General features: G+C 35.1%; 1 protein-coding gene across 1 annotated transcript in view; it reads left to right on the top strand.

The window, feature by feature from the left end:
• The window catches only part of Chm (CHM Rab escort protein), a 140,336-nt gene that overhangs the window by 40,019 nt on the left and 76,914 nt on the right, over positions 1 to 23,403 (top strand). Inside the window, exons 3-7 of the mRNA XM_005082985.4 lie at positions 3,239 to 3,311; positions 4,509 to 4,633; positions 18,353 to 18,725; positions 21,316 to 21,432; positions 21,941 to 22,061. Of these exons, the coding sequence (XP_005083042.1) occupies positions 3,239 to 3,311; positions 4,509 to 4,633; positions 18,353 to 18,725; positions 21,316 to 21,432; positions 21,941 to 22,061 (809 nt within the window). The remainder of the gene's footprint in view (positions 1 to 3,238; positions 3,312 to 4,508; positions 4,634 to 18,352; positions 18,726 to 21,315; positions 21,433 to 21,940; positions 22,062 to 23,403) is intronic.

Below are 23,403 nucleotides of genomic sequence, written 5' to 3'. Positions count from 1 at the left end.
TCAAAAATGTGCTCATTGGTCACTTGTAATAGTTAATGGTGTTGACAAGCCATGACACTAGAAAACCATTTCTTATTCACTTTTTGGAACCTAGCGTTTTCCATTTTTATTTTGTCATTATGCTCCCCCCAGACAACTATTAACATGGTTTCACTTTGGAGAAGGAGAATTTAGACTTAGAGGCAAGCTCTATCTCAGTATACAGCTACTGTTATCTTGAGAGCTAATGCTTTCTAGTCTAAAAGTTACAAATTTGTGTGTTGGCATGTACAGGATTAGCATTGGGAAGAACTGAGTTTGAACATTAGTTCCCTCATTTGGAATTGTCCTGTCTTGACTGATAGCAAGTTTCATTAGGCTCATGTGCCTTTCTCACAAAAAAAGTGATGGAAATCTAAGAGAAGATACTTCTGAAAACAAACTTGGAAAGGTAAAATGCTGAAAAGGAAAATGTTATTAGTCTTCCCCTAGGAAGAAGAGAATTGTAAGATATTGGGACATAGGAAAGTACTATTAGAACTTAGCTAGGTCAGTTCTCTTTCTCACTGAGTAATCTTAAACCCTATTGCCTACTTCTCTGAATGTATTTTCAACTATAGGTTTCTTAAGGAAAATGATTCCCAGATGAATGTGCTTGGATGTAAGTAGCTCTGTCTTTTGTTAGTGTTTTGGGACTAGTTTATGTAAGCAATTTCACAATATAGTATATAATATAGTATCTTGTGTCTGTCCTAGCTGCTGACTAGTCAGTAAAGTATTATAATTATGGTGCCAAATAGAAAGAAAGAGGGCTTTTTTGTAGATCCTAACTAAAATATTTAATGCTCATCTTCTCTACTTGTTATTTGTTTTCTCTTGGATAAGATTAAGCAAAGTGATATAAACACTATGGAAAGTGTAAGAAATATTTAGAAGTACTGTGTCAGCAGTGTTTTCTTATTTATTGATTTGTGTTAATTGATGCAGTTGATGAAACTATTTCTTCATTGTATTTGGAAAAACTTAGGTAACATTTGGAGTAGGTCATAAAACTATAGAAAAATTAAAACCATATTTTATGCAATTTTAAGATCATCATTTCACATGATAATGGAATGGGGATTGTCTTAAAGTAAAAGAAAAATGCCTCATTATAATTTTTCTCTATTTTTTGGTAAAGACTTTAGGATACTTCATTATAATGGGACATTAGAGGGCTTTAGATTCTAGTTTTATGTTTCCTGTTTTTATATCATGAATACTTTCTGTTTTCCCAGACTCCCGTTTTCATCTTCAGAAACTGTTCTTGACAGCAGAAATGTACTTCCTTTTCCATAATCAAATGCTTCTTCTTTTACTTGATGTGCAGAGGTAGTGATGGCACAAAGTTGGCAGACAACGTGTCATACGATTTCCCCCTTATTTTCTCTCATTTTCACTTTGTCTTTAAATCATGTTTCCGAGGTTTAAAAACCCAAACTAGCAACCTAGTTTTATTTCCCCTGTAGAATCAGTTTTAAACATAATGGAAAAACATTTTATAAATTGGATTGAAATGTCACAGTTCTAAAACCATATCTTTAAGGATAAAACATTTTGTAGCTTTAATTTCTACCATATCTATTGTAGTTTGTTTCATGGATCTTTTTGGAATGTCATATTGATTTTTTCTATTTCTCTTGATAGTAATACCTAATGTCTTTATTTAAGTAATGTCATAAACCACATTTAAAACTATGGCGATATCAGAATGAGTTTAGTCAGAATCTTTTGTTTTCATAGTAAGTTTACTAATAATTGTCTTGCCATCTTTTGTCAGAAAGACCACAGTAATGAAAACCATGTTTCACCTTTTACATACATAATTGGATGAGATCACCAGATGTTTATGTTAGCAACAAATCAACAGGAAAAGTAGAAAATGGGAGCTGCATGGAAAAATACTAGAACAATTAGTTCTGTCAAATAACATATGACCACGTACAGGGGAGAAAATTAGGTTTTGACCAGGAACTGACCTCAGGTCACTTAATAGTGGAAAGAAACACCAGAATGACTCTTCTTACAGTTTTCTTAGACCTTTCATAATTAGGTGAAAATACCTTGAAAATGGACACATTGTAGCTAGTACTCAAAAGGAGATTATTTCTATTTTTCCTACATTTTATGGTAATAATTTTCAAGTATACAGAAAACTTGAAAAAAAACCCACCGTATTGTGAACACCTATGAGTTAACTATGTAGGCTCAATAGTTGCCATTTGGATGTAGTTTCTATATATCATATAACCATCCACATATTCATTCTTTGGATCCATGAACCTTTCAGTCTTACTGATTTGTACACATCGGTAATTTCTGTCACTCAGGGTGCTAGCATAAACATTACTAGTAAACACTTAATTTTGCCTCTTTTCAAAGATAAGTTTTCTATATTGTGAAATGTACAGATTTTAAGTATATCATTTAAATATGTTCTTAAAATTGCATGTACCTATGTAATTAAAAACTTACCACTCCCTCTCTGAGGTACCCGCTTATGATTTTTTAATCATAGATTAATTTAGCTTGCTTTTAACTGTCCTGCAAATAGAATTATGTAATATATACTCTTTGTGGCTTAGGCTTGCATTCAGAGTAAGTTTTGAGGTTGATCTATGTCATTGTTTGTGTCACTATTTTATCTTCTTATATTGCTATAAAGTATAAATCCAATGGGCATAGCTTATTTACCCATTTTCATATTGAAGATATTATCACTTTGGGCCTTTAATGTGATGAAAAAAATTTTTATATTAATATGTTTTTCTCTTGTATGATCACTTAGGAATACAATTGCTGGATCATTGGGTAATTGTACCTTTTTTATGAAGCTGCAATTTATTTTTGAAAGGTTATCAACTTATACACACCATTCCATCAGTGCCCAGCATTGTGACTTAACTATTCTGTGGATCAATGTTGGAATTCATTATTCTGGGGCTTTGAGACTGAGTTTCCCTCTGATCACTGAAGAAAACTCAGTAGAGGGCAAAGAATAGTTAAGCTGGTATGCCAGGAAAAGTTGCTTTTGAGATCTGAGAATAGCCATTTGCTTACACTTACTCTTTTCTCTTATTTCAACAGCTCAATTACTGTGATTTGGAACACTTAGGACAGTGATATTGGAAAATGGTATAAGTTTAAAGGTCAGGCATGACTTAGGTTATAAATATCAGTGATGTGATTTTTCATGTTCTTTGTATTTCATTGTTAACAGACGAAACTACTATGGAGGAAATTGGGCCAGTTTCAGCTTTTCAGGACTGTTGTCTTGGATAAAGGAATACCAGGTAAAATTCTTATCTGATATTGTAAGTCACTAGGTTGTATCTTGTGTCCACTTATTAAAGAGATGTTTTCTTTTTCTGTCATGTGAGATAGATACCTTATTTTCATTCACTTACTTGGCAAAAATACACACAAGTACCTTTTTAGCTAATCATATCTATATGATTTTTCCTTTGAATCATTTACAGAAATTTTACCAGATGTTGTAAAATCTCACCTAGTTTTAGTTATTCTTTGTATTACTGTGTGAAAAGAAAAACAATGTACTATCAGTTATTTGAAGAAAGAAATTTAATTTGGAATATTCTCTGGTTTGTAAGTTTATTTCTGTCATGTGCCAGAGGCAGTTAAAGGAAAAAGAAAGAAAACAAAATTGAAGTTCAGAAATTGTTTTTCCTATGGTAGCTTCTTGTTACTACAACTGTTGAATACCCATCATAAAGAAGAGTTTTAGAGATAAGTGGCTGTGTGGTGTGGAGATTTAGTCACACTGTATAGTTTAACATTTTTTATAAGACATGTTTTGTAAAGATATGGGTATATGTGACTTGAATGTAACTTATGCTGAGAACATCTTACATGAACTCAGACTGTACTGTTTCTCAAATTAGCTGAGAAGGTTGGGAATAGAGAATGATAATATTCCAGAAATCTATATTCAGTTAGCTAAAAATTATTACATACTTACAGCATTCCATTACTCTCTAAGCATGGTACTTGCTTTCATTGATTTAATGGAGTATTATCAGCAGTAAGTCTCCTGAGGACAAAATCATGGGTGATAAAGTCACATTGATATAGTTTAAGTATCATTGCATAAAAATGTGTGTGTTCCACTGGACAACATGCAGAGCCTGAGAGACTTTGAAATACTTATCCCTAAATGGAGTGTCTATATCATATAATATTGTACATCAGAACTTAACGATCTATGCAGACGATGGAACAGAAGATTAAGAGTCAGGACCTCATTGACACCTGTATACCAAAGCTAGCTTTTGATAAGATTTTATGCAGTTTTCCTCTGCCTTCTTTGAAGCTGGCATGCCATTGGAGTCAATTCAGTTACTCTGAAGCATTGGCTTTTGTTGTGATAAAAAATAAATACATGAATTTAAGACGAGATGCAAGTCTTTTTTGGAAAGTTTAAGCTCAGATCTTTCAATTTAGTTAAAATACCTTTTCTGTGTTTTGTTTAGGAAAACAGTGATGTTGTGAGTGAAAATTCATCATGGCAAGAACAAATACTTGAAAATGAGGAAGCTATTCTTCTTAGTAGCAGAGACAAAACAATTCAACATGTAGAAGTATTTTGTTATGCCAGGTATGGAAATTATTTACATAACATTAAGTAAGAATATCTCTTTTCCCCTTTTCACATTTCTTCAGGAAAATTGGATAACAAGGATATTGCTGTAGTAAAATTGATACATTGGATTTCCCTCTTTTTTGTCTATACTTTTCACTGTTCTCTAGTTTTAAAATAACAACATCTAACAATGTCATACATTTCCTTTTTTTTCTTTTTAAAAATCCCATGTTACAGTGACGCTGTGCTGGTTAGTCTGTCACCTTCATACAAGCTATGGTCATCTGGGGAGGGGCAACTGCAATTGAGAAAATGCCACTAGGCCTGTAGGTAAACCTGCAGGGACATTTGCTGATTAATGATTGATATAGGAGGGACCAGCTCACCGGGACCAGTGCCACCCGTGGGCATTTGGTCCTGGGCGGTATAAGAAAGCAGGCTGACAGCTCAAGGGATGGCTCACTGTTATAAACACTTGCTGTTCTTGCAGAGGGCCCAGGTTCTATTCCTAAAAACAACATGGTGCCTTATATTTCTGTTGTTACTTCCAGAATTCTTTTTCTAGGTATTTGTTCTTTGTTAACTGTGTAGTTTAAAAATCACTTTCCCCTTAACTGTAATTTGTCTTTTCATCGTCTTTAAACAGGATATTTCATAGAGCAGGTTTTATAAAAAAAAATTTAAGAGGTATCAATGGAAAGGTCTTACAAATTTTAACCAGCTGCCATTTCCTCATTTTTCCTTCTGCATATTATGTTTTTGGCATCTAGTCTGAGATCTCTTTACTTGGTTCTACTTCCAGAAGATTTCATCTCATCGAAAAGTGCTTCCATGACTCATTTTGAGTTATTTTTTGTATGTGGCATGAGGATTAGGTGAATTTTCTCCTTACTCCCCAACCTCAGAATATCATTTGCTTTGACATCAGATTCTAGAGTATGAAGATTATTTTGTCAGGGTTTTATCCTGAGTGCTGCTACCTCTTTGAACATACTAACAATGCTCTTGCTATTTGAAGGTTGTTTCATTTACGTTATCTTTTGCAGCTAAACAACTGATTAATGAAAGGGAAGAAAAGAAAGTACCTGCAGTTGTTGGTTATTATTTTTGTAGCAGTCACTGTAGCCCTCCTTAATATATCTTATTACATTTGACTTCTTTATTCTTTGCCAAAGCCATGTGCATGATTTGTTGCAAGTGGATAAACTGAAGTTCAGTGAGGCAGCTTTTATAGAACCAGGATTTCAAATCACAGTTTTCTGAGTCTGAAGCCTATGCTGTTTCCATTGTACCTCTTTTTGATTTTGTTTTTGTGAGAGAGGACCTTGCTATACTGCCCAGCCTTGAACTTTGAACTCATGAGGACATAAGGTATTCCAGTATCCTTGATTTGTTGTGATTGTAGTCTATAGGCTCAGAAATATTTCTTAGTTTATATGGGGGAAGTAAAGTAACCATATTTCTAGCTTTAATTCTTATACAGATTAGGAGGAAGCACACAGCATTAATCTTTTTCTTATACAGGAAAACATTTTAATTGGGGCTTACAGTTCCGAGGTTTAGTCCATTACAATCACGGTGTGACATGGTGGTCTGCAGGCAGACACGGTGCTAGAGGAGATTCTCCCATCTGGAGCTGCCTCTCTGATGTTTCCATTTATTTTTAATTATACATAGCTGATTATGTCTGCATGTGAGTTATGTTCACATGAATGCAGGCACCAGTGGAGGCCAGAGGCATCAGTTCCCCTAGAAATGGAATTACACTCAGTTGTAAGTCACATGACATGGGTGCTTGGAACTGAACTGGGGTCCTCTGGAAGTGCAGCAGGTGTTAACTGCTGAGCCATCTAGCACTCCACCGATATATTTTAAAATCGCCTTGGCTTATGACTGTTTTTCTTTTGCTACTAGCAGACTTCACCAAACTGCTTCCTCATTGGAACATGGAACATGTGGGTGTGTGTATGCAAGTGCTGATGTTCCCAGAGACCAGAGGATCTAGAGTGTCAAGTGGCTATGAATGGCCCGATCATGGTTGCTGGGAGAGGAACCTGGGTCCTCTGCAAGAGCAGACTTTTCTCTTAACTACTGAACTATTTCTTAAGTCCCTCCACCTTTCTTCTTTATAATTGTTTTTTTCATTTTACATGCAACCCCAGTTCCCCCTTCTTCCCCTTCTCTTGCTCTCTCCACCTCCTCCCCTTCCCTACCCCATCCACTCTTCAGAGGGGAATCAACAAAAGCCTGGCATACCAAGTTGAGGCAGGAACAAGTCCTGCCAACTGGATCAAGGCTGAGCAAGGTATCCCACTATAGGGAATGGACTCCAAAATGCCAGTTCATGTACCCAGGAATGGTCCTGGTCTCACTGCAAACCCCCTGCCCCCCAGCAGATCAAACCACATAACTGTCACACACAGCATTAATTATTCCCACTTGGTCACACAAATGCAAATAATTCTTAGACAACAAATTCATGCTAATTTCATATTCATGTTTTTTTTAGTAAGGAAGTAATTTTTAAATTTATTTTGTGTTTGTGAGTGTATGTTTTTGTAAGTGTATGTTCACATGCATGTGTATGTGTAAGTCAGTGAAAAACTTGCTGGAGTCAGTTCTTCTTTCTGTCACGTGGTTCCTGGAATCAAGGTCAAGTTGTCAGAATTGGTGGTAAATAAATACCTTTACTCACTGAGCCTTGGAAGAAGACATCTTATTGTTCTAAATTATGTCAACAACATACTTGTTTTTCTTTAGTTTTTAATATTAATGACTAATATTTCCCCCTTGTTGATACAAGGTTAAACCAGAATGAAAATGTGTTTCTTCAATTAAATGGGCCAACTTTTTAGTGGATTGATATGATGTAAAAAATGAAGATTTTATTGTGACAGGAATCTGAAATTCCTCTTCTTCATTTTGAACTCCAAAAACATAAACAGTAAACTTCTTGAACAGTATTAACTGTGACATTAGTCCAATAAGAAGAGTGAAAAAAAAAACATGTAATATACGCTGCATTTTTTCAGTTTAGAGGAAGTTGTTTATTATTGTGTGCAATAAGTTTGTTTCAGGCAGTGAAAGTATGCCAGTTACAAGTTGTTGGAACAAGTAGACAGACAGGAGTGTATCAAGTAGTTTGATAGAGGATTTGTAGCTTGTGTGCATGTTGTAATACTAAGGAATACTAAAGGTGCACATTTAGCTTTCCATCCAGGGTTCCTAGATAGTAGCTAGATGGTTGTCAGGATTCCACCCAAGTTCTCACACACAACTAAAATCCTATACAGGAAAGGAAACGGAAGATAATACATTTTAGATTTATATATTCATTTGTATTTTATTCATATAAAATACATTTATTATATAACTTATAATCATAGATTATAGAAAGTCTTTACAAAGACCTTTAAAAGATTCTACTTTAACTGTTTGGATACAACTTAAGTGCATACATATTTTTAAATCCATCCCACCATATAGGAAATAAAGTTACAAAATAAAATTCTGATTGTTCATGAATTATTCCTAGGACTGGGTACCTTCTGCCCAATAAATTGTCATGAACAAAGTGTATCTCATGGTAAGGAAAAAATGCTGTTATGGTTGAGTAAGGAGCCAGTTTTACCTGCTGCTAACCTCATGAAGTTTTGTTTTAGGGAAATGTGATGAAAGGTTGTTGTTTCAGCTTTATTCTATAATGTGTAAAAGCATTTAATTTGGTGACAACTATAGAAATTTCAACAATGTATTATATTGCAGAAAGTCAAGACTAATACAATTTTATGGAATAGTTTAGATAGTCTGATTTCTGTATTTCTTTTGAGTAGTCATGGAATATTTATTTATTTTTAGGAATAAACACCTGGAAAGCAGTATAATATAATATGCAAGTCAAAAATGAATGGCCTTAGAACAAAGTGCACATATCAATTAAAAGATTACATTTTCTACAACATGCTATATTGGGGAAGAAAATGTACAAAAGTTAAAAAATAGTGAACTGTAGTTGGCATTTTCTTTAGACTGCTAACAAGCTTCCCAAATAAAGACACAGAGACTTATTATTAATTACAAATGCTTGGCCTTAGATAAGGCTTGTTCCACTAGCTCTTTTAACTTAATTTAACCTGTTCCTATTCATCTACATTTTTGCCTTTTCTTTCATTTTATTCTGTATGTCCTATTTCCCCGATTCCTCCTTCTCTGGCTGGCTGGCCCCTGGTGTCTCCCTGCCTCCTTTTCTTTCTCTAGAGCCTAGACTCTTCCTCCTACTTACTTTCCCTTCCCAAAAGTTCTGTCAATACTTCCTCAGTATTGGCCATTCAACTTTTTATTAGACCAATCAGGTACCTTAGGCAGGCGAGTTAAACAGCAGTACATCTTAACATAATAAAAAATGCAACACATATATTTATAATTATACAAATATTCCACAACAAAAATATGTAACACATATTTACATAGGTAAACAAATATTCCACAACATATATAAATGCAATACATCTTTGCATGATTATACAACGATTGTACAACAGTGAACACCTGTGCTAAATAAAGGAACCAACTGGTTGGCAGGGTATATTTTTAACCCACATAAAGGATTACGAAGTATTAATATGGCAAATTCATTTGGACGTGCTCCTTGGTTATTACCACTAATTGGTGGGTGATATCCAAGTTCTTTAAATTACAGTTAGATCTTGACAATTAGTTTTTTTAAAAGGTGCATTTATACAAATCAGTCAACAATTTTAGTTGTGATAAATTATTTTAAAAAGTACAACCCATATGTAATGGACTTTGAGAGTCAGATTGGAAATATAAGTGATATTTGCCTTCATTTGTGAAATCTATTTGATAGTGAATGTCTTTATAAGAGCTTCTTTTGAGGGCTTAAAATTAACATATCTGGCAGATGCATTTTCATGGTTTTCAAATACATTTGAGTTACTAAAATTAAACTGTTATTCTAAAATTTCTTTGGCAGAGGAATATCTTTTATGAAAATGCTGCTTACATGTGAATCAGAATGTAAGGGTTTAAATTCATGGAAATATCACCCTTTTGGTTAAAAGAATTTGGTTACACAGTAATTATCTGGGGATTTAAGAGTTTCTAGTGTTTTCATCACATTTTTAGTTATGAGCCTAACACTTAGGCAGAACTCCAAAAATTCTTTGGTTTTTAATAAAGTGGGAATATTAGTATGTTTTTATGCTTCAATTTCTTATAGAGCTAGGCAATTCGCCAACTTGTGATGTTGAGAATATTGAAATTTAGTATTTTTTCAAAGTAGGACATATTCTAAAACAGGAATTTCTTTCCTTACACATTCCTTACTGCCTTAGAGTTACTTAACCTTTGATTGCAACTTTAATGAAATGTTTTGACTTTTAGCTTTCAGGTTGTCCAGCATTGGATAATGGATTTAATTTACTACATAAAACCTCTTTTTACTTAATATACGAGATAGCTACTGAGCAAATCAGTTGTTATGCTCAATTTTCATGCTGTTCTCATCACAGTCTATAATAAAAGAAGTTGCCATATTCTATCTTGTCTGTAGTGTAATTAATTACTCTGTCATTTCTTAGTCTAATCTTTAGGCATGGAACTTTTGTTGAAAGTTGTCATCTTAAGTTTTATCAATTTTCAGATTGAAGACAAATACAGACATGCGAATATTACTGTGGAAAAGATACAAATCACATTTTATATCATAACTTAATTTTTAAAGGATTCAACTTTTAATCTTTATTCATGCAAATATATGTGTGGGTATATGCCATGTGTGTGGATTCTTTTAGAAGAGGGTATTGGATCCTCCAGAGCTAAAATTAAAGGCAGTTTTAAGCTCATTAGCATGGTATTGGAACCCTGTTTCTTCTGCGAGTGCAGTGTGCTGGTTTGTTTTCATCAGGTTGGCAAAAACCAGAGTCACCTGAGGAAAGGTTGCAAAATCGAGAAATTGACTGCAGCTTGGCTTATAGTGATGTCTGTGGGGCAGTTTCTTAATTGTAATTTGATGTAGAAGGACCCAGCTCACCGTGGGCAGTGCAGTCCTCATGCAGTTGGTCCAGAGCTAGTTAAGAAAGTTAGCTAAGGTAGCCAGAGGAAATAATCCAGTAATAACTTGTAATAACACAATTCAGTTCCTTCAGGACCTCTGTTTCAGTTCCTACCTCCAGTTTTCTGTGTTGAGTTCTTGTATGGGCTTCTTGCCTTGATGGACTGAAACCTCTACACCAAATAATTTTCCAACTTGGTGTTGATCAGTGTTCGATCATAGAAACAGAAATTAAAATAAGGCAAGCAGCAAACATTCTTAACTGCTGAGCCAACTTTCTAGGTCTGACTTTTTGTTTTTAATGTTAATGGTAATGGTATAGCCAGAGTTTCCATCATATGAGACAATGTAGGTACAAGTTTTGAGTTTTTTCTTTTGAACTACAGGCAGTTTAACAAACTTAAGATTTGATCTCACCCTTATATTTGACTTTTTGTGTTTATTCTCTGGATTTCCCTGGCGTCTGTTATTTAGCCACCCTTTTTGTTTCTCATTTGGTTAACTCTCTCTGCCTTTTAGTTAGTTTAGACAAGTGTCTGTCTACCTTGTTGATTTTTCTCAAAGAACCAACTCTTTGATTCATTCATTCTTTTTATTCTCTTGTTTCCATTTTATTGATTTCAGCTCTCAGTTTGATTCTTGTTGTCTACTCCTCTTGTATATATGATTACTTCTTTTTTTCTATAGCTTCCTCGTATGTTAAGTTGCTTGTATGAGATCTTCCCAATTTTTTCAATTAGGTACTTAGTGCTATGGACATTCCTGTTAGCACTGATTTCTTTGTGTTCCATAAGTTTGGGTATGCTGTGTATTCATTTTCATTGAATTTCAGAAGATCTTTAATTTCTGTCTTTATTTTTGTCTTGACCCATTCTCTACTCAGTAGAATGTTGTTCATTTCCATGATTTTGTGAACTTTCTGTTGTTTCTGTTGTTGTTGAAGTCCAGCTTTGATCTGTGGTGATCTGATAGGATGCAGGGAGTCATTTTCATTTTTTGGTGTCTCCTGAGGCTTACTTTATCACAAAGTATGTGGTCAATTTTGCAGAAAGGACCCTGAGGTACTGAGAAGATGGTATATTCTTTTGTGTCCTCGAGAAATGTTCTGTAAATATCTGTGAGGTGTATTTGGCTTATAATGTCTTTAAGTGCCAATAATTCTCTGTTTAGTTTTTCTCTGGATGACCTGTTCATTATTGAGAGTGGTGTGTTGAAGTCTCCAATCATGAATGTGTGAGAGTCAATATGTGATTTAAGATACAGCAGTATTTCTTTTACAAAGTTACATGCCCTTTGTGTTTGGGGTATAGATGTTAAGATTTGAAATGTCATCTTGGTGGATTTTTCCTTTAACGAGTATGCATTGTCCATCCCGTCTGTTTTGATTAGATTTGGTTCAAAATCTATTTTGTTAGATATTAAAATTCCAGATAGCTTCTTAGGTCCGTTTGCTTGGGATATCTTTTACCAACTCTTTACCCTGAAGTAATGTCTATCTTTAATCTTGAGATGTGTTTCTTGGATAAAGCAGGAAGATAGATCCTGTTTTCACCTTTTTGTCATTGGGGAATTGAGATGGTTGATATTGAGAGATAACAATGACCAAAGATTATTGATTCTTCTTATTTGCTCATGATAGTTGTACTGGTGGTGGTAGTTTGCGTGCATGTGTGCGTGCGTGCATATAAGTGAGTTTGCGTGGTTTTACTGATGTGAGATTACTTCTGTTTTTATGAGTTTAGATAACCTCCTTTTGTTTGAGTTTTCCCCTTAGCACTTTCTGTAGGGCTGGATTTCTATATAGACATTGTTTAAATTGGTTTTTATCATAGAAAACTTATGTTCTCCAATTTATGATAATTGTAAGTTTTGCTTGGTATAGTAGTCTGACTAGGCATTGTGGTCTCTTAGAGTATGCATGCAGCATATTTGTCCAGGCTCCTCTGGCTTTTCCAGTCCTTTTTTTTTTGAGTCTTATTTTATATGTTAATTGTTCCTTTTTCTTGGGTGCTTTTAATAATCTTTCTTGGTTCTGTGTATTTAGTGTTTTGATTATTATGTGTTGAGGGAACTTCCCTTTCTGGTCCAATCAATTTAGTACGCTGTAAGCTTCTTGTACCTCTATAGGCACCTCCTTAGGAAATTTTTCTTCTATTATTTTGTTGAAAATATTTTCTGAGCCTTTGATCTGGGATTGTTTTTCTTCCTCTATTTCTGTCAGTCTTAGGTTTGGTCTTTTCATGGATTTCCAAATTTCTTGGATGCTGTGTGTCAGGAATTTTTTAGATTTACAATTTATCTTTGACAGATGTATCCATTTCTTCTATCCTGTCTTCAATGCCTGAGATTCTGTCTCCCATCTCTTGTATTCTGTTGGTGAATCTTGTCTCTGTAGTTACTGTTAGAATTCCTAAATTTTTTATTTCCACAATTCCTTCAGTGTGTATTTTCTTCTATTTTAATTTTCAGGTTCTGACAAGTTTTATCCATTTCCTTCAACTGCTTGTTTTTTATTGTCTTTCTTTAATGGACTTACTCATTTCCTCTTTGAGGACCTCTGTCAACTTCATATACTTGGTTTTAAGGTCTTTTTCTTGTGCTTCAGCTATGGTGAAATATTCTGGACCTGCTGTGGTATGATATCTGGGCTCTTAGTGGAGGGAGACGTATTCTTCTGGCTGTTATTGATTGTGTTCTTATGCTAACTGGCATAAGGTGATTCTAGATCTACTTACTAATTTCTGGGTTTGTCTTGGTGGGTGAGTGTTTTGTTCCTTGGTTTCTGTTCCCTGTCTAGATAGTCAGAGTGTGATGGCTGTGTTTTGCTTTTTTACTGTCCTGCTTGGATGGTGTGTCCATAGGGAATGCCTGCTGGTTTTGGAGGCTGGGATAGAGTGGGGAAGCAAGATCAATTGGGGTTGTTTGTGGGATCCACAGGAGAAATGGGCAGGAGGAAAGGGATACCACAGCTTTTGATCTGTTGCAGGGCTTGTGAGGAGAGAGACAGAGTCAGAGAGAGACAGAGAGAGAGAGAGACACACACACACACACACACACACACACACACACACACACACAGAGAGAGAGAGAGAGAGAGAGAGAGAGAGAGAGAGAGAGAGAGAGAGAGAGAGAGAGAGAGAGAGAGAGAGAGAGAGAGTGTGTGTGGTGGTCCTAGGGGAATATAAAGAATGGAGAAGTTCTGCGGGTGGCCTGCCTGTTTTTCTGGCAGGGATGACCTGAGCCTGAGCAGTAGGTCTCCACTTGAGTTGGATATAGTGTCAAGTGGGGGCAAAGGAGTTTAGGAGGGGATGGACTATGGGATCCACAGGAGATGTGGGCATGAGGGAAGGGAGTCTGAAACTAGTGTTCTGTTGTAGCTCAGAGGACAAGTCTGAGAGATTAGCTCTGGTGGAGCAGAGTGAACAAGGTTTGTGGGCACCCTATCTGGTTTCCTAGCAGCCTTGGCCTCTGGTTGGGCAAGTAGAGTCTGTCTGAGTTGGGGGCTAGGATACAGTGATAACTGCTAATAGGGAGTTCAGGGGGGGATGGTCTGTGGGGTGTACAGGCAATTTGGGCAGGGTGGAAGGGAGAATACAGCTGGGACTCTGTTGCAGCATTAGGAAGGACCCAGAAGAATTGAGTCTAGGGGAAACAGAAAGTGTGGGTATGGTTTGTATAGATGCTACCTGGCTCTCTGGCATGCTGGTATTTAATTTCTTAATCTGTGACTATCATTCTAATTTTTCACTTCCACTGTACACAGAGTTTCCAATTTATAAATCTCTTGGCTGATCTTTTTCTACTTTCTATAGATGAGCATTTTTATATTAAAATATGATTTTCATGTCCATTGTTTTTCTTGCTCATTAATGTTTAGGTAGATACGTTGGTGAAAATTTAATGATGTAGTTTGTGACATGAATTTAAAAGAGCAAGGTGGGTATACGGAAGGGTTTGTAAGGAGTAAAGGGAAGGGAAAAGATGTAATAATGTTATAACCTCAAAAAGAAATGGGAAGAAAGTCGACTTTTGCCTACGTATGTCATTTCATCCATAATTTATTAAACATACGCTAACTGTAATAGGTATTTAAATATTTTTATTTTTTGATAATTTCATACAGTGTATTTTGATCATGTTTGCTTTCTTTACCACCTCCCATATCCACCCTCTCAACCCTTACCTCCCTACTAACCTAAATTGAGTTTCCGCCTGTATTTTTCACGTCAAGTCCAGTTTGTGTTACCTAACTACTCTTAGAAGTGAGTCGTCTATGAAGATATTTTAAGGAGCACACACTAGGTACTAGAGCCTTCTCTTAGGGAAAATTCAAGAGATAAAGCATATCCAGTTTGAGAGTCATTTATCCTAGATAGTGACATGTCAGTTACTTTTCTGTTTCTGTAGTAAAACACCATGACCAAGGCAACTTACAGAACAAAGTTTATTTGGGCTAACAGTTTCAGCGGGATAAGAGTCTCTCATGGTGGGTAAGCATGCCAGTAAGGAAACATGTTGGTTAGAGCAGGGTACTGAGAACCACAGATGTAAAGCACTGAGAACCACAGATGTAAAGCAGAGACAATGAACTAGGCAGGATGAGACCTTAAGATCCCTAACTGCACCCTCAATGACATATTCCTCCAGCAAGTCCATACCTCCTAAACTTACCACACTGCACTACCAACTGTGGAGCAAGTTGTAAAATTCCTGAGACTATGACAGGGGTAATTAATAATTTAAATTACCACCTTTCATTACTAAGTCCCCTATTCTTTTATAGTTGTAACACTGTTTAAAAGCCCAAAGTGTCTTTTCTGAGTTTCACGGCGATTTCCTAAGTAACCACCTGTAAAATCAAAAACAACTTACACATTTCTAACATAGAGCCGCACTGAATGCACACTACCATTCCTAAAGGGAAGAAGGGGCATAGTGAGGAAATACTGGACCACAGCATAGCTCTGGCATTTCCACCGTCTTGGGGTCTCTAGTGCGGTCCAGATTTCCCTTTCACAGCTCCACACAATGGCCGCTTGCCCTGTCTTGCCCTCTTATTTTCTTCATGTAGGGATTCCCTTACCCACTGTTCTATATCCCTGTAGCTTTCTAAAACGACGGAGAAGGAGTCTATGGCCCCTTTATACTTATATTCTATCCTTCATAACTCTCAAGCCAGTACCACCTGGCTGATATTTCTAAAGCTGCCAGCTTGGGACGGAACTTTGGCCCCCTGAAAGGCATTTTCAGCAGCTTTTGTTGTTGCTTCATAGGAGCAGAAAACTCCATTGGATCCTTTAGAAGCTGGAGACTTAGGTGCCAGAGGTCTTGTTCTGAGGACAACATTCGAGTCATTCCAGGATCAAGCAGGAGGCCTCTCCTTAGTCACCTTGCGCCCATCTTATTTCTATCAGCATAAGCTTTGTGTTCAACATGGGTCCCTTGTGTTCCTTTTTTCTAAGCTACAGATTTTGTTTTTATTTCTGCCCTATTTCCTCTTTTTTAAATTGTAGATATGTATAAGAATGACAACTAATCACCATGTGACCATCAATATTAGGTTGCCTTGAAATCTCTGCCAGAGAAATTAGTCCAACCTTTTTTACATTTAGCCTCTGGTATGTTCTAAAGTTAAAGACAGAAAGCAGCCATATCCTTCATCAAATTATGGCATGAATGGGCTAGAAACCCATTCATTTCTCTCTGAAACCTCCTTAGGTGAACTTCCACAGTCCATATTGCTGTCAGCATTGCTGCCTTCCAGTCTCCAGCTAGGTTCTTCATTAAGTTCTACTTAATAGCATTAAACTGCTTAGTAAAGCAGTCCACAGTTCCACAGTCTACCACATTCCTTCAAAAGTGACATGGTCATGTTTGTTCACAGGAATAGCTCACTCTCTGGAACCAACTTCTTGCTTGGTGTTTTCACTGTTGTGATAAAATACCACAACCAAGACAATTTACAGAAGAAAGGGTTCCAGAAGGATAAGAGTCTGTCATGGCAAGGAAGAGTGGTAGCAAACAGTGGCATGGTGGTTGGAGCAGGGTGTTTAGAGCCAATCTCTTGATCCACAGACATGTAGCAGAGGGAGCAAACGGAGTAGACTGAGGGATTAAACTCTCAAAGCCTATGCGCAGCTCAGTGATAGACTTCTTCCAGTAAAGCCACCCCTCCCAAACTTCTCAGACTGCAACACCAACTATGGACCAAGTATTTGAATGCCTAAGACTATGGAAACATTTCTCATTCAGATCACTATACTTGGAAGCAGATGTGCTTCAGGATTGTTTTATTTTTAATTTTAGAATATTGACATACATAGACTTTACTGAGTATACCTTGTCCAAATTGTTCCAAAGTTTAAAATCTCGTGGTTAGTAACATGATGCTCAAAAGGTTTTAGATGTGGTAACATTTACTATTTGAGGACGTAGCTTAGGCACGATCAATCTACACTACAAAACCAAAGGGCAATTAGAAAGGTTTTGATGAATACATGCAAGTTAACTGCACCCATATACTATAGTTCATGATAAATATGATTGTTTTTGAAATTTAAAATTTTCTGCCTTACATAGATTGTTAATATGTGATTATATTTGGAAGTAGAGTCATTTTGATATTATGAGGGTTGGGAAGAATAGCCCATATGACAAAAACATGATAAGGGGCAAAATTCAGGGACTCAAGATGATTAATTGGGTGATAGAGATGTCATGTGTGAAAACAGTTTAAATGGGATGAGAGTATTTGTAAAGAGGGAAGGTATATGTTTTAGAGCATAAAGAGTAAGATTTTTTGGGAGGTAGGGTTTAGGCTTGATAGTGGAAGGGTCACCATTAGCTCTTAAACATCCAGTTAGCATATGCTAAGTTAACAGACATTAAATACAAGGAATTGGGACCAGATGCTGAACAAGAAGAGTGGATTTTCTGGAACAGAAATTTGCATTGTAGGCAAGCCAAATATGAATCTGTTGTATCAAGATAACAGTAGATTAAAATGCTCACTCTAGTAATAACCTTGAAAATTACGTTTTCAGTGGAGTAGTAAATATCAATAGTAAATAGGAAACACTGTGAAAAGACCTGGTAGGTACCACAAAATAATAGAAAAAGTGACATGACACATTTCCTCCCCCATTGACTGAAGGTACATCTGTCATGCTACCAAGTCCAAAGAGCCTCAATATTAATACTCTGTCAGGTACCATTATTGAGCATTTGCTCTGCTCCAGGTACAGTGTTGGGTTCTTTGCATGCAATGTGTCAGTTTAGTTTTATACCAAACTTGATGGTGGGTCCTATGATCCCTAGATAGTGTAGGACTAGAGAAGAGAAATACATTTGGAGTGTTAATCAGTAATGGGGTTGGGTTTGTAGCTCTGCCTGTTAATTTTGATAATTATACTGTGCTGGTTTGCTTTTAAAAGAAGATTCCTTTGTCTGCTTTAAATTCTCAAAAATGTTCATGTTCATGATCTCTTCAATATCTTAAATTTCAAATTTCATATTGAAACTTTAACACTAGGTACCCTGAACTTAGGACAAAAGGATAGAGGAATCACACTTGCCATGAAAAGATTAACGCAGTAAGTAAATTGTAGCAGGGTAGAAATATCAGAAGCATGATCCTTATTATTATCATAATTTCTTATTAGTCAGGATTTGCACAAAGATGTTGAAGAAGCTGGTGCACTGCAGAAAAATCATGCTTTTGTGACACCCGAGAACTCCATAGAGGCTGCAGAGGCTGCTTGCTTGCCTACTGCAGATGAGTCATTTAGCACCCAGAGCTGTGAAACACCAGCAGAACAAACTCAGAGGAGTGATCCAGAGAGTTCAGTAGAAGTAAATGATGCTGAAACAGCAGGAGAAAAAGAAAATCTTAGTGATGATAAACCTTCAGAAGAAGAGACAAGTGAAAATGTGCCTAACGTACAAGACAACACAGAGCCACCAAAGAAAAATAGAATTACTTACTCACAGATTATTAAAGAAGGAAGAAGATTTAATATTGATTTAGTATCAAAAGTAAGTACCAATTTTATACATCTTAGCATAGAGCAACAATATTGAATATAGCATCTAGATCTTCAAGTGCACTTTTCTTATTTTAGTTTCTGAATTGAAAAGTGTTTGCTTTATACAAAGATCGTAAACACATTTTATAATTCAGTTACAAATAGTTGTTTTAAGTATAGGTTGAAAGTGCACTAAAATGTTAGTCTGAATATATTTACTGCACTTTTAAACTATACTAAATATTTTTGTACCCAAAGAATGCTATTGCATTAGGGCAAATAGTCTATCCTAGTATTCAAATTCATGGGCACTATGAATTCCATCAGAAGAAAATTTTTATTGAATTTGTGTTCAAATCTCATGTTCTTGGCAATAAATTTTATATATGTGTTTTTAATCCTTATAAACTTGACCTCACAGAGAAACCCTGTCCCATAAAACCAAAAAAAAAAATTGACCTCAATATAAGTGTTCCAAATAAATGCAGTTTTGAAAATCTGTGGTCAGGATTCAGGACATTGGAGCTGGTGTTTCCATAGTTAACTCTAATGTTATCTCATTGTAATTTCTGATGACGTTGTTGGATCATGGGAGGCTTCAATGCTGCATTGGGTTCATAGGAAACAAGATTAGTTTTGTTCAGAATAATAGTAAAATATCCAGTCAGACTTGCCATCAAGTGTGTGGTAAGAGAAAGCGAAGGGACAATTCCTGCACCTTACATTTTACTGCTGAAATCTGTATGTCCATTCCTCTGTTTGCTTTGAATTTAGTGTGTGGAAATACGAATATTTCCCTAAATAAAATATTGTACTATTCAGAATAGTAGAGAAAAAAATCAACATAAGACTTTTTTCAATTAAAAGGGATTCTAAGTAAGCTTATTTACTTCAGTTATTGAGCCAATGTGGCAAATAGACAAAAAGATTGTTTAAAATGCTTCTGATTATTTTAGTGCAATTGCACCCTTTTTCATCTCTCATCAATGTGAAATTGCTGTGGTAGATCACTTACGGGGCATTGATAAAAAGCCTTAAGATTAAATATGGTGCATGTATTATTTCCATGATTCAGAAACTTATATCTGAAATAATTTTAGTTAAGATTTGCTTCTATTTTTCAGTGAAAACTGAAATTCACTTGTTTTAAGCTTTATTTGACTTATGAATAGAATTTTGGTCTATATTAATATTTAAAAAATTATGCCTCTTCATGGAGTATCACATCAGAAATAATTATTTTTTAATGTTTTTATTTAAATTAGAAACATGAATGCTTCACATGTCAATCCCAGCTCCCTCTCCCACCCCTCCTCCCTTGTCCCTCCACCAGCCCTCCCAGCCCCCTACCCAATCCCCACATCATTCCTTAGGGAGGGTGAGGCCCTCCTTGGTGGGATCTCGAGTGAAAACCACTTTTATAGAGTTAAGACTTGTCATTTAAAAAATAATGTGTGTCAGTTTTACAGTGTTAGGAATGAGGCAATCAAATAACATGGCATACTTATTTAGTCAGAGTATTTGGATTAATTTCTCAAAGTGAGACACTAACTTCGGTTAGCACAATGCTAAAGTAATATGATAGTTTATAAAATTGCACTTAATTGATATTGATTAACAGATCATCTTCTTGGTTGCTCAAATTATTGAATGAGATCAAAATTTTGAGCTGCCATATTTCTTTGTATAGTCAAACTTTTATTTAATTTTCTCCAGTTACTATTGATACAGCTTTTATTTTTTATGTATTGAGTTACAAGTTATAAGTATCATGATCATAGGAAATAGCCAAATATAATATTTATACATATGGTTGAATTTCAAACATACTAGATAATGCTGTTTAACGTTTTATATTCCTCTCTGCTATTAACTATGATGTATGCTGAAAGATTAAGTCAGTCCTTCATAGAAATATCAATAGTAAAATTGTTTACTTCTTGAAAAAGGTCATGTGTCATATAAACTTAGATTTTGAGTGGCTTAGAATTCGACTCTGTTATAGAAATTTATCACAAATCTATTTGAGGTTATTTTGTTTTATTCTGGTTTCTTTTGGTTGGTTTGTCCACATTGGTGGCATGGGGTGGTCTACTATACTCATCTCTTCTTATAACCAACTGGCTGTATTTCCAGTTCAAAATTTTGTATCTTTAGATCCTGAGGTATCATATCACTCAGATGACAGGGATATTTCAGAAGGAAATACAGTGGATATGTTGATGTACTGTGTGCAGTGTAACATTCTTAGCAGATCTGGAAGAGATTTTATAACTAAACCCATTAACATTTCTGTAATGAAATTCATGAATGCTCATACATCATCCAAACAAGAGTAGAAGAACCATTTAGGAGCTCAGGTTTTACTGCCAGAACAAGTTATAAAAAAACCTTTTATATTATAGAGTTTTTTTTTTTGGTTTGAATTTCAGTAAAAAATTGTGAACATCTAATGAGTTAGTTTTAGATTTTAAAATGTATGTATAACTTAAGTTGTAACAGAAGTGTGTGTGTGTGTGTGTGTGTGTGTGTTTGTTGTAATTGCCATTTTCCAATATTTTGCTTTTGATCATATTCTCTCAAACACTTTCTGCCTACAGCTTCTCTATTCTCGTGGATTGCTAATTGATCTTCTAATCAAATCGAACGTTAGTCGATATGCAGAGTTTAAAAATGTTACAAGGATTCTTGTCTTTCGAGAAGGAATTGTGGAGCAGGTACTGTGCCGCTCAGCCATGTGAGCCAAGTTATTGTCACTCATTTAGAAGGATAAGAAAGGAAAATTAGCATTTTTTTCTAGTAAGGCCGTAAGTTCCAATTTGCTTGGTCATTTATAAATGTAAATACAAAATTTGCTCCATTAAATTTTCTGTTGTATTTTTGAACATTTATTCCCTAGGTTGATTTTGATGTTGAAGAAATGCTAGTTTCAGCCAGCAGTACTGTTTTTGAATTGTCATTTGTTCTCTATTAGGGGTGACATGTCATTGGCCTTTTAATGGTATGAAGAACAATGTGGCAAAATTAAGTAACAGAGCTCTCAAATTAATTAGCTCTGTAGTTAACAGAGATGCTATTAGAACTGATGAAAGGTGACATGAAGGAGCCAGAATGGAATGGAAATGATAACCTTGTAATGAGGAAAGGAATGAAAAGTATAGTCTGGAATACTTGTGTCATTAGGAAGCATTCTAAAAATCATCTTCACTTTCAAATACTTTTCAGGTTCCCTGTTCGAGAGCAGATGTCTTCAATAGCAAACAACTTACTATGGTAGAAAAACGAATGCTTATGAAATTTCTAACATTTTGTATGCAATATGAAGAACATCCTGATGAGTACAAAGGTATCGCTTTCCAATATTGTTTTTTAATTATGTGTGATTTTAATTTTAATCTGCTTCCTCAATTTGGTAAACAACTAATTATTCTCAAATGCATTCTGTCTCTACTGTATCCAGTAAGTTAGCCATAGCAACATGGTACTATTTAAATCCATTCAAATCCTGAAAAGTTCATTCCCTCAGTCATGCTAGCAATATTTCAAAGTGCTTGGTATCCATGCGCATCTAGTGGCTATAATGCAGATGTTTTCAACATTGCCAGACTGTCATGGCAGGTCTCATTTTTATTCTTTTTAATTAAAATACTATGGTTAACTGATTATTTAATCTATGTGTATATGGCAGTAGGAATTGAACATAAGACCTGGCTCATAAGATATAGCCTATTAAATGATTGTTGATATATGGCATTCCTTTTTGTATTTCATCTTTACTTTGTTAATAATAATAATAATAGTAATAGTCATAATAATAATAATAAATTTGTATAGATATTACTTGTCAGGACTGCTTTTACTTGAAGTATTGTCCTATTCATTTTGATTGACATAAATGCTATGTAATACATAGTGGAAACCTCTAGATTTAGTGAATCTGTGGTTTCTAATCTTAGTTTTAAACTTATTATTGTAATCTTAAGGACAGTTATTTTAGCTTGTTGAAAATTGATTTCATTGTTTTAATGTCAGCTGCTTTTCCAGTACATTGGGTTGGAAAAATTGTCCAAAATTAAATTTTATTTTGATAATTTATGTATAAAATTCAATGAGAATTACATCATGATTTGTTTTGATAGAATTCTGAAAACCCAATTCTCACTATTAAAGCCTCAAGCCTCAGTAAAGTTGTCCTTTCCAGTGCCTAAACTTAGAGACTTCCAGTCAGTTAATTTCTATCACTTTTATTAACTTAGCTTATTTCCCTAAAGTAATGGCTTTTAACACAGGATTGTTTTTTCCTAGTAGTAATGCATTTGCTTGTTTCTCTTACATAATGAAAGGATTAGTTTTGTAGGTATTCCTTATTATCGAAGTGTGACTGTCTGTATGTTGGGTTCCAGCAGCCACGAAGAAACTAGTTTCATTATATTACAGTAGTTTTTTATTCTAGGTTTGAATGCAAAATATACATTTAACAAAAGTAAAATGTAAAATATAACAAAAGTGACATTTTTATTAATGCATTTTATCAGTTCATTATATTTTATCTTAATATTTTCAGATATGTGTTGATATTATTATATAGTCTAAATGCTAATGAATTGAGGTATTGCCGCCCACCATAATTCATTGAGGTGTTTAATATCTTCCCAGATTTTCCCATCAATAAAATACTAAACAAAGAT

Source organism: Mesocricetus auratus, unplaced genomic scaffold (assembly GCF_017639785.1).
Source record: "Mesocricetus auratus isolate SY011 unplaced genomic scaffold, BCM_Maur_2.0 Super-Scaffold_100003, whole genome shotgun sequence".
NCBI lineage: Eukaryota > Metazoa > Chordata > Mammalia > Rodentia > Cricetidae > Mesocricetus > Mesocricetus auratus.
This window is presented reverse-complemented; position numbering and strand designations above follow the sequence as displayed.